Source organism: Frankliniella occidentalis, unplaced genomic scaffold, assembly GCF_000697945.3.
Source record: "Frankliniella occidentalis isolate FOCC.00 unplaced genomic scaffold, Focc_3.1 Scaffold49, whole genome shotgun sequence".
NCBI classification, from domain to species: domain Eukaryota; kingdom Metazoa; phylum Arthropoda; class Insecta; order Thysanoptera; family Thripidae; genus Frankliniella; species Frankliniella occidentalis.
The window spans coordinates 505,074-515,858 of record NW_026267179.1 but is presented as its reverse complement, the minus strand read 5'-3'; the positions used below and the strand labels follow the sequence as shown (position 1 = coordinate 515,858).

The following is a 10,785-nucleotide window of genomic DNA, read 5'->3' as shown; positions in this document are numbered from 1 at the left end:
GTAACTGCGATTAGTTGCATTTTAACTGATGATAACTGCATTATGTCGCGAGCCGGCCGCTCACTAAAGCCGTGTAAATCCTTAGTATAATAGGCAACAACCAAAGAATAATCAGGCAATCCCAGTTGCTCTTACAAAACCCGGGTTAAGCCAGTCAACTCTCTCTAATTCCAGTCAAGCTCAAAGTAATCTCAGTTACTTTTTTCTCTAGGGAAGCACCGTTATAATGCCGTCATTTTTATTTTTTCAGAAATTCTCATGCATTGTTGTTGCTTTTTGTTTGGTTCTGTTTCTTGAAAGACGAGAGAGTCAGAATGAGACATTTTCCACCTCACTTCCGCGTGTTTCTTTATTTTACCCTCTGCCCTTGGGCGAATGTGGCACATTGGTTGCAGCTGGTGCTGCTGTTCTTGTTGTAGTACGTCTCGCTCTAGAGGCGCGCGCGACAGCTTTGAAATACAGTCGAGTCTCGCGCCGGCCCGGCACCCGGCCTGTCCCGGCTGGGCCGGGGGATGTGAGGGCTGCGAGGCGGACCGAGGCGTCACGGCGCGATGAGGTCTAATTCCGGCCGTACCTCCCCCCCCCTCCCCTCTCCTCTCTCCTCCCCTCTCCCCCCTTTCTTCTCTCCCTCTTCCCTCTCTCTCTTCTCCCTCAGACCATTCTCACCACCCCTCCCCTCCTCCCTTTTTTCCAAGTCGGTGCAGTGCGGAATGGGGCCTATATAACCGACTTGTGCTCTCGCCAAGAATTAAGCGGCCTGAATAGCAACGGTCGTTTGTCGTTCTCGCAATCTTATTATGAGCAGCAAGGGGAGAAAAAAAATGGGAAGGAAACGATGGCGTTGGCCTTCGACACCCTCCGCTGGCCAGCTGTAGCGAGCAGGAGCAGGCGTTGTTTGTGGACGCTTTGCTTTATGTGCTTTGCATTACATTTTTTATTTTGACAGCAACAATAAGATGTGAGAGATGTGCAATAATTAAATCGGGGGGTTATGCATTCGAAAAATTCCAGTTGTCGTGTTAATTCGGCTTTCGGCGATTCTTTTAAATAGAAGGATTTCGCATTTAAGTTATGCCTTCCCGTTTCTCACTGTTTTACACGCGTGTATGTCTCTTTGCAGGGGCCCAGGTTCGCCGGCAGGAGGACGCCTGCCTACCGGCCAACTTCGATCGCACCACGCTGCCTTTCACCACCCTCGTCAGTGAGTATCGCAATGCATGTGTGCCCCTCTTGGGGGGGAGGGGAGATCGAGTAATTGACACGAAGTACTAGTTAGCGCCCCTAAAATCAGCTGTCGCTACGCACTGATATTAAAGTTATTTTTAGTTCAAATTTTTGCTGAAATATTTTATGAAAATTTGTTAGAAAAGATTCTATGGAAATCGGCGTAAATGTTTTATATTAAGTCCATGAACGCATTTATAAAAGCGCACATGCCATCTACGCATTAATTAAAGTACATATGCTATGTACACTTTTTAATTGACAGAGTAATTTGTAACATTTTCTACTTTATCAAACGGAACTTTCCATTGTACACTGAAAAAAGAATCAATCTCTTTCTACAACTAGATTTAACACCAATGAAAGATGTTGTCCGACGCTATACGTTTAATCTGCGTTACGCGCCCCCCTGTCCCCTGGGTCGAGTCGAGCCGCGGGCCGTCGCCACTGCCATCAGCTGCGGCGGGCGCGCGTGGGCTGGGCGGCTCGGCCGCTTGGGGCGCGCCAGTCATTTGCGAGTCTCATCCTCGTCCTATAAATCACGAAAATGCCATTTTTTTCAACCCCCCCGCCGCCGCGCCCTGCCTGTCTCTGTCCCTCACACTCTGTTTTGTACTGCCCGCCTCTCTCTCTAGACAGCCACGCAGCGCCGGCGCCATAATGGAATCAAAAGCTGATCAATTCATTAAAGCAGCCTCTGCTTTTAGCTCGACGGATTGTGGATGGAGTCTCCGCTGGCAGCCGTCACCTGGCGGGCCCACCGTGCCGAGGCATTCATTGTGTGGTGCCGGAAGGCTCGTTGATGGATCGCATTTTTACTCATTTCACCGCAAATTGCAGCGGCGGCGGCGGCGGTGGCGACAGCATACTGCGTCACCGCGGGGCGGGGCGGGGCGGGCGCGTCAGAGGCAGACTGGAAACCGTTGTGACGTGGCGGGCCGCCGCCTCGGCGCCACGAGGGCGGCGTCCGTCCGTCCGTCCGTCCAAGCGTAATGCTATTATGCGTAAAGATGGGGCACATACTGTAGACGGAACCGTTATTCTTCGTACGCACTCCTGAAAACCCAAAAGAAGCCACATGACATTGACAAAAAGCGCTAAAACTTAAGCATCGCTGCAAGTTTTGGTCGTATGCTTGCTTCCCTGGTCGCTCCAATTTTGTTTTGTTTTGGTAAAGACTTCTGCTTGTTTGATGTTTGCTTTGTCGGGTGGTTTGGTCGATGCATATGTGAAGGCTTTTCGATCGTCTTCGCTCCTTACTGTCAGAGGCGTCGTGTTATGTGGCACCCCCGTCGTTTGTCCCCTTGTCCCGAGTTTGTATGTACTTATTCCATACTGTGGACTCTATACGGCAAATCCGGAATCGTGCACTTTTTCCTGTTGCGTAAAAACGGAACGTATAGCGCACTCGGCAAACTTTACGTCGTTGCGTTCTACGTGAAAAAAAAAAGATTATAATCAAACAGAAAAAAGTATCGATCCAGGGACTTTTATTATCAATGCCAGTATTTTCCCTCTGAATATCAGCCGGGCCAGTAGTTGTATTTTTGCACGTTTTGTGTCGTCGTGCGGTCTAATGGCGCGCGGCGCCCATGCATTGCTATGCAGCGGTTGTATCTTTGTGCGCTTTACAAGCTCCGCCAAATGGATCGGGGCAGAAAGGGGGGAGGATGCGTGCCGCGCGGGATTAGCGCGGCTCTCTGCGTAATTAATATTTTCATTCCGGTCGAGTCGGGTACTTTGCTTTTACAAACACAGCAAGGCCTCGGCTGCTGCTCCCCAGCCGGGGGATGTTTTGATTTGGCTGTGATTCGTGCCCTGCGCGCGGAAGTCGGTGCGGTATTGGTGTTTTCTCTCTTCATAATTTTTTTTCTCTATGCCGCCCACCTGCCTTTTTAAATCTGATGCGTGCTTCATTCTGCGCGTACCTGGCACGCCTCTCTGGGTCTCCGGCCGCCTGCGACTGTCGCATCAAAACCGTCACCCGCCGCGACTTCGCCCCTACTTGAGGATGTGAAGGTTGAAACTAAACCTCGTTTAAACCGGCGTCATGCACTCAACTGCCGGATGAAAGCTGGCATTCGCCTGGTGGCGTGGCGGTGTGCAAAGAGGTCGAGTCGGCGGGGACATGTCCCTTGTCACACGAGCTTGCCGTCGGCGCGGGACTGTCGGCCCCGGGGAGCGCCCGGCGGGGTAGGCAAGCGGCTGCGCCGAGAGCGCTCCGGTGCGCGGCGGGTCTGCCGAGCCCCGCGTCGTCAGGGGCCAGGACCCGGAAGACAGACAGCGGCAGTGGCTCTCGGCGCTCGCTGCGCTCGCAGGCCAGGAGAGCCGGGGCTAATCCAGGGGGTGTCTGCCCGTCCGCGATAGCGGAGCCGACGCTGGGAGAGAGAGAGAGAGAGAGAGAGAGAGAGAGAGAGAGAGTTGGTGGACAAGAATCCTCTCGTGCCTGCGCCGTCTGTGTTGGCTTGTGGAGGACTAGCCTGGGCTCGGCTGAGGGCTCGGCGCGGGACTGGCCGGGCCGGCGCCCTACAAGGGCTTGTTACACAGGTTGCGAAAGGAAAGAGGTGTCACCCTTGTGACACGGGCCGGGGACGGCGGTGGCGTTGGAGGGCTGCGAGTAGACACAGCGACAAAGTCAAAGAGTTGTACCAAATAAGACGTCTGTTCGACTGAAAAACAATTTCGACCAAACTTTGGTCGTACAAAATTTAAAAGTATTTTTGGCTTCATCATAATGACCAAAATACCAATTTATGCAAACAATTCTGGGTCCTATATCTATAGATAATTTGGAATGAAGAGTGTGTATATGGGTTCGTTTTGCCCGATGTGATCTGGATCCTTCTTTTCCTCCGAGGAGTTCGCACCCGTCGCTGACCCACTCGCTGCTTGACGTTTCATTATGGTGTGTTCTTTTTAGGCCCCCGATGAGGGGTGCCTATTGCTTTCGCCCGAAAGTTTTGTCTTTTTATTCTTGACGATGGCCCCTTATGGCACAGCCGATCGTGCCTAAGCGAATTTAATGAAATTTGAATGAAAAATACTACAGAAAATTAGGAATTTTTTGAGGTATGTGTAATGCAATTTTGTCTGATGAAATTTGAGAAATTTGAGTTTGCATCCACGCGTTTCCATGGAAATGACGAGCTGAGCAGCAGGCCGAGTCGAGCCAGGTAAATTTCGGCCAATCACAAATTTGCGCGGGGAAGTTCGACCAATGGAATCGATCGCCTGTTGCTTTGTACAACCCTACCCAAAAACGATTTGGCCCTGGCGTCGATTCGGTGGTCGCGTTTAAATAATACTATCGTGCCTCTGTGTATGAAGATGCAACACAGACGCCGTTTTGAACGCGGCCGCTGAGCGCCAGCCACGGCTTTGATTGTTGGCTGGGAGTGTAGTTCCGCCTTGTAACACGGAAAAAAAAAGTTAGTTGTTTTGACTAATGCCTTAGCTGCATAGCGGTTAACGAACCTGTTAGTTGTGTGGGCTAATCTGTGTTAGTGGCTACAGCCCACGACAAACGGCGGTCGTCTTTTATTGTAGCAGCTCACCAGATCCGTCGTACTGACTAAGGCGATAAGTTAGCTCTGCCAAAACTTTCGTGTTCCCGTATCTGACGGATTTGAGATGAACTAAGAAAGACAATTCTTTCTGCCGTCTGACATCATATGGTTGCATCACCAAAGTTTATTAGTTCATGCTCTCAGTTGTTTTAGTAGCAGCTATTAAATATCTCAATTTCCTCAGCTAATAGTGGATGTCAGTAGAATTAAAGTCTTTAAAATAGTGTGTGGATTTTTTAGGAATAAAAAGTTTAGCAAAGTGATTCATTAGAAAATCTTATTTATTCCCATGATTGCAAACATAACAGGGTGCATATGCACAAATGTATTCTAAATACAATAAATAACAATATCAAAACAATACAGTAATCTTAAGATAAGGTAACATTTAAACATCATGTAACAAACTATGTGTTTTGGTGAGGACATCTTTCAAACATGATGAAACACAAAATTTACCTTTACATTAACTATTAAACATAACGTCTAAATTATTACGATTACATATCTGATAAGGCATTTATGTAGTTTGTAGACAAAATAATTCAAAGAGCATGTCTTAAAACTACATACTTTTTACAGTCAACAGAAAAGTGAATGCTCAATGGCAAAGGTTCCAAAATTTTAGAGGGGGAAACATGTCCATAATTATCAGTGCTCTCCACCTCATAAGCATGGAGGTGTTCATCAAAACCCTGGCATAAAAGGTAGGAAAAAATAAAAACAAACTCAGTTTCATTTGTGAGAAGGATGGACTCAATTATGCCAAATCTAGGACATCCGCCTTGATTTACATCCAAGATAAGGACCATTCCAGGTTTGTACTTAAACCTTTTATACTCTACCCAGTTACACTCCAAACAAGATTGAGAGAAATAACAATTTGGGAGAGGATCAACAAAATGTTTGTTTTGAAAGTCTTTCAAGAACACTTCAGAACAAGGCCCATATATTGTTTCAGGTAAAAGAAATTTTCTGGATTTTAACTTGTGGCACCAAGTAAGTTGGTGAGAAACAGCAACTGTCTTCTCAATATATCTTCGGGATTGAGTAGCATGTGCTGGAATGGTGAGTGACCGGTGTTTTCTTTCAAAGTGTTTTGTTGAGGTTAAAGAAACTGGTCCACTTTCATCTAAAATCCTAGGATAATGAACCAAATTGTGAAATTTTGATTTTAAAGTGTCATTAGTTACCTCTGTATACATAGTATTGAATTCTTCTACAAGAACCTTAAATGAGGCTGACTGGTGACAAGACAAACTTGGAGACAAAACAATATCCAACAATTCGCGCAGTTTTAAGTACAATTTCCAAAATTCATCTTCATGTGGAACCTTGTCCCCAATTAAAATGCCAAACATTTTAACAAATAGAAGAGTTTCAGAGCCTGACATTTTTAGTTTTTTGCGTTTACAAGTTTCATCAGACAACAGGGGAAACTTATTTGAGTCACAAGGTCCAAATTTAAAAAACTCCATTCTATGGTTCAATAGGCCCAGAGAAAAATACCTTGGATCACCACCTGGATAGGGAGCTTTAGTACAGTGTTTCAATACATGAATCAATACGTAGTGGCAAATTCCTTCATTAAAATCATGGAAAATATCCACCGAATAATTCTCCGTAATGTGGAAAGAAGGTAAACTGTTCAAAGCACAATTTTTCTTAACTCCTGTTAGTTCAACATTGTTAACAGCTAAATCTTCTTCATAATTTTCTTTGGTTCTCAAGGACTCTGCATTTTCAACAGACTGTGTATTAGCAACAGTTTTGTGAGTTTTGCAAAAGCGACAATAATAACCCGCTGAAAAAGATTCAGCAAAACCACCAACTGAGTTCAAACCCATGTTATCTCCCAACAAAAGGCTACTAACAAAGAACACCTTTTTTGGACCATCAGGAGTCTCAACAATAATTCCATTTTCTTCAAGAGCTTTCAGTTGAGAAATCAGAGGCCCAAAAGCTTTATCGTCAGAGAAGCAACGATAATCGGGGTTAAACACAAGAGCCAAAAATATATCATCAGTGCTAGCACAACATTCTGGAGGCAAACATGGAATTTGCACATATGCACCCCCTAATTTTCCACAGTGCGAACCAAGAGGGTTATTCACCTGAAATTCATCATAATAACTGTGAAGAGGCAGTACAATAGCATCATCTGGGAATTTTTCACGTCTTCTTTTCCAGAGCTTGCATTGCATGAAATTTTGGATGCTGTCATTCTCACTCTTTAAAGTCTCAACATAATTTAAAATGTCAGACAGTGCATTTGGAATTTCTAGATACTGCTTCAAAATCTTATCAAGAGGGACACTTTCCCCACAACACTTCTGTTTCTTCAAAATAGGACCGCTTGCAGAGTCAACAAATATATCTATTTCACCTATTTCGTATGAAACTGGGGGAATGTAATCACCATTTTCCATAAAATATTTGAAGCGTAGATATTCTGAAGAGACATGCTTGAAGGGTTTTTCAAATGGAGTAAAAATGTTACCAATTGCAGAAATGTTTCCATCTTCAATACACTTCATTACACTAGTTCTCAAATTTGGAATGAGACCATCAGAAATAAATGTAGAGACATCTGTGATTATGTTTTGAACAAACTGGCGTGGTAGTCTGGGTTTTCCATAGAGACTGCTGACAAAAGCATCAGCATTCCCACGCATGGACAACACACATTCTTTGATGCTTGGTAATTCACAACTCTTCTCAGGTTCAACTGTGACTATGTTCACATCCACATCAGGATCAGCAATACTTTCAATACTTGGATAACTAGACGATGAAGGCTGAGCAGTATCAACTCTTGTGTTTGGAGAAGAAACTACAGAATTTTTTCCTCGACATTTTGATATATGAGTTTTGAGAGTACCCCAGCAAGATGAATTGGAATAACTTCTTTGGCAGTTGGGTACAGGACACACACATCCTTTCGATGGGTGAGTAAGAGCACAGTGGAGTTGGTAGGCTTTGAAGTCTTTTAACGAACGATCACAGTGCACACACTTCATTTTCTAATGTTTATTGCTGTACAATTGGAAGTCTTTCAGACGACCAGCAACATGAGTTCGAAGATTGGTGTCCTTGTCAAAGTCCTTTGGTGTTGTCAGATTGTAGAGAGTTCTCTGAAGAAAGAGAAATATATGCCTGGATTCGACAGGATACAGAGCCCCCAATCCAAAGGAGATCTTGAAAGCAGCCTCCAAAGCCTCGAAGGGGCTTGCAACTTCCCACCGAAAGTTGTCTAATACGATGAAGCTTTGTCGAATGTTGCCTTCTTTACCCAACACAATAGGTACGGCCTGCAGTTGGTAATAGTATTGTGCTAGTTTCGCTCTCCTCTCGGTAAGCTTTTCATCTATTTCAGCAATAGACTGTAAAGAAAGAAGAAACACGTTGAAGAGGGTGCAAATAAAATGCCAGAAATATAAAAATACTGACGGAACACTTACATTGACATTTAGGCACAAGGAATCAGTAATCTCCTGGAAACTAGCCCTCCAGATATCTTTGGAGCTCTTGGGAGCATCAGATGATTTAGGCAATGATCGAATTTTAAAAAGATGTGGTAGCTCCAAAATTATGGCAAGAAACTTACGCTCTGAAAATGTAAATTAAAAAAATGAATGATGGCAAATAGTAATAGTTGACGCAACCCCTCAACAGTAATAAAATATCACATAATCAAGTCTGACATACCAGCACTAAGTGTGGAATACTGCCGTCCCATAAGAAACCTTTTCTTTTCCTGTCTGATTAAAGTAATCAGAAATTTAGAATACTCTTCCCATAAAGTTTGAAGTGAAGTGTCAAAAGCAGGGAATTCTTTAGAACAGTCCAGAGCAATCTGAGATAGAAAAGAAATCATATTAGTTTATCATATGAGTTTAAAAGCAAAATTAAATTAGAATGGGGAATAGTATGAAAAATAAAAAGCAAGGCATACCAGTTTCCAGCCATTGCCTTCTGTGATTGCAGGAAACTTGTTAAGGTAGGGTGAAATACCAATTTCTTTCAAGACTTTTGCTCTTCTCACAGAAGTCAACTCCCACTTTCCCACAACTTCATCCCAAGGCTCTGAATTTTCTAGTAACCACTGATAGTTAACATCATCAGCTTCCTCTCCTAAATCACCTGAAAACAGATAAATGAAAAAAGGATTAGTAAAAAGGCATAGGCAATTGTTTGTTTAAAACAAATCCAATTTAATGTTGTTCATATGCAGCTGAGGGAGTTGAGTTGAAAGTAAGAGTTTTAGGTGGGAAATACCCATTGAAACTTAGAATTTAGCCTGTTTTCACTTATTTAAAACAATCTTAAAAAATGACTAAATTTAGCCCAAGTGAGGTTTCCCTCACTTCTGTCACTCCAACCAATCAAAATCCCTTTTGATTTAAAATTCAAACTGTTCAATATTTTATATTTTAATGAACATAAAATAGGGGCCCAGTATCCAATTGCATGTTCATTTCTCCTTAAAATGTACCCTCAACCAGGTTTCTTAGTCAAATAGTTCCGGAGAAAGTTGCGCGTGAGATGTGAAAGTGGAAATGTCCCAGAAACAAGAAGTCTTCAAACCCAAACAATTTTCAATGATTCTATAAGTCTTTCTGATGTTTTCTAAATTATCAGAAAGTTAAACTAATGAAGGAAAACATCACTTGGCCCAAATATAATCCTTTTCAAATATTTTTGAAAATAAGTACAATTAGTCTAAATTCTAAGGTTCAATAGGTATTGCCCACCTTAAATATCACCAGTGCCACAAAGATGGAAGTCTTAACTGCATTAGAAAGCAGAAATATTGGAATGCATTCTGTATAACAAACTAATCAAGTAACTCACCTAAGTTCTCATTATTGTTCTCATTATTGACAACAGTCTCACTTGGGCCCTCTTCTGAAGGAATGAGCAATGCTTGACGTAACTTTTTCCTGACAGCGTAATACTTGGTGCGAAGTCTGCCTAGCACAGTACTCTTCTTGTTCTTGGTAACTGGCAGGTACCATGTGTCCTACAGGAATAAAGGCATTTGTTAGTACACTGAATAACCCAGTTACATCATTACAATAACAATCAATCAATTTACCTTAGTCTCTGAACGGAATAGTTCACAAATAGCATCTGAAATGGTATCGAAGTCATCACGTTCAAGTCTAAAGAACAAAAAAATAAAACAGACTCTTAAAAATGTCACTCTAAAGTTTAAAACCAAAACAAAACCACTGAGAAATAAAAGCTTACGATTTGTTGTAGTCACTTCCAAGTTCTATGTAAATAACTTGTTGACACAAAATATCTCTACAATGGTCATCCAACCTTTTCTGGGCTCTATAGAAACCAAGAACAAGCAATCCAGGCATAGATTGTTTCAAACTTTTATGAAGTTCCTAAAGCAAACCAAAATGAGAATAAATTAAGGATCACTCGTGTAGGTTATGTGATCACACTTTACACACATATTGCCAAACTAACTTACATTGACATCAGGAACATCTAATATCGATTGAAGTGTCGCATTGTCCAATCTCCGTCTCTTGCGCTGGTTGAACAAGCCGGCATCATCATCTTCACCATCACCATCACTTGCATCACTGTTTACACCCTCATTCTCCACGGTATTATTTTTCTCCTGTTAATCAAAACATTGATATTAAAAAAAAAAAACAGATTCTATATATGAAACCAAACCTCACCAGCACCAGCAGTACTACTCACTTTATGAAATTTCTCCCAATGATGTAAGAATTGAGACTTGGGACCTTCTTTTGGAATGAGCTTGTCAACTAGCTCGACTACTCTGACTTTGGACAAGAAGCCCAACTGTTCAACACTAACATCTTGTTCTGAAACAAATCAAACATAGGAAACATACAGTGACAAAGGCGCACTGAGCACAAAGGTTGATGAAATATTACAACCTACAAGTACCAAGGGTAGAGGACAGCAACAAGAAGTTCCACGAACTTCGTATAAACTTAACCTT

The 10,785-nt window shown here is 43.0% G+C and overlaps 1 protein-coding gene and 1 long non-coding RNA gene across 2 annotated transcripts in view; one reads left to right on the top strand and one right to left on the bottom strand.

Annotated features, from left to right (window-relative positions):
- The window catches only part of LOC113202407 (uncharacterized), a 156,136-nt gene that overhangs the window by 125,596 nt on the left and 19,755 nt on the right, over positions 1-10,785 (top strand). Inside the window, exon 9 of the mRNA XM_052267283.1 lies at positions 1,121-1,201. Within this exon, the coding sequence (XP_052123243.1) occupies positions 1,121-1,201 (81 nt within the window). The remainder of the gene's footprint in view (positions 1-1,120; positions 1,202-10,785) is intronic.
- On the bottom strand, positions 10,514-10,785 carry LOC113202408 (uncharacterized). The gene is made up of 2 exons (XR_008011107.1): positions 10,731-10,785; positions 10,514-10,645 (listed from the first exon to the last, which is right to left on the bottom strand). It is a non-coding gene; the product is annotated as an uncharacterized LOC113202408 (long non-coding RNA).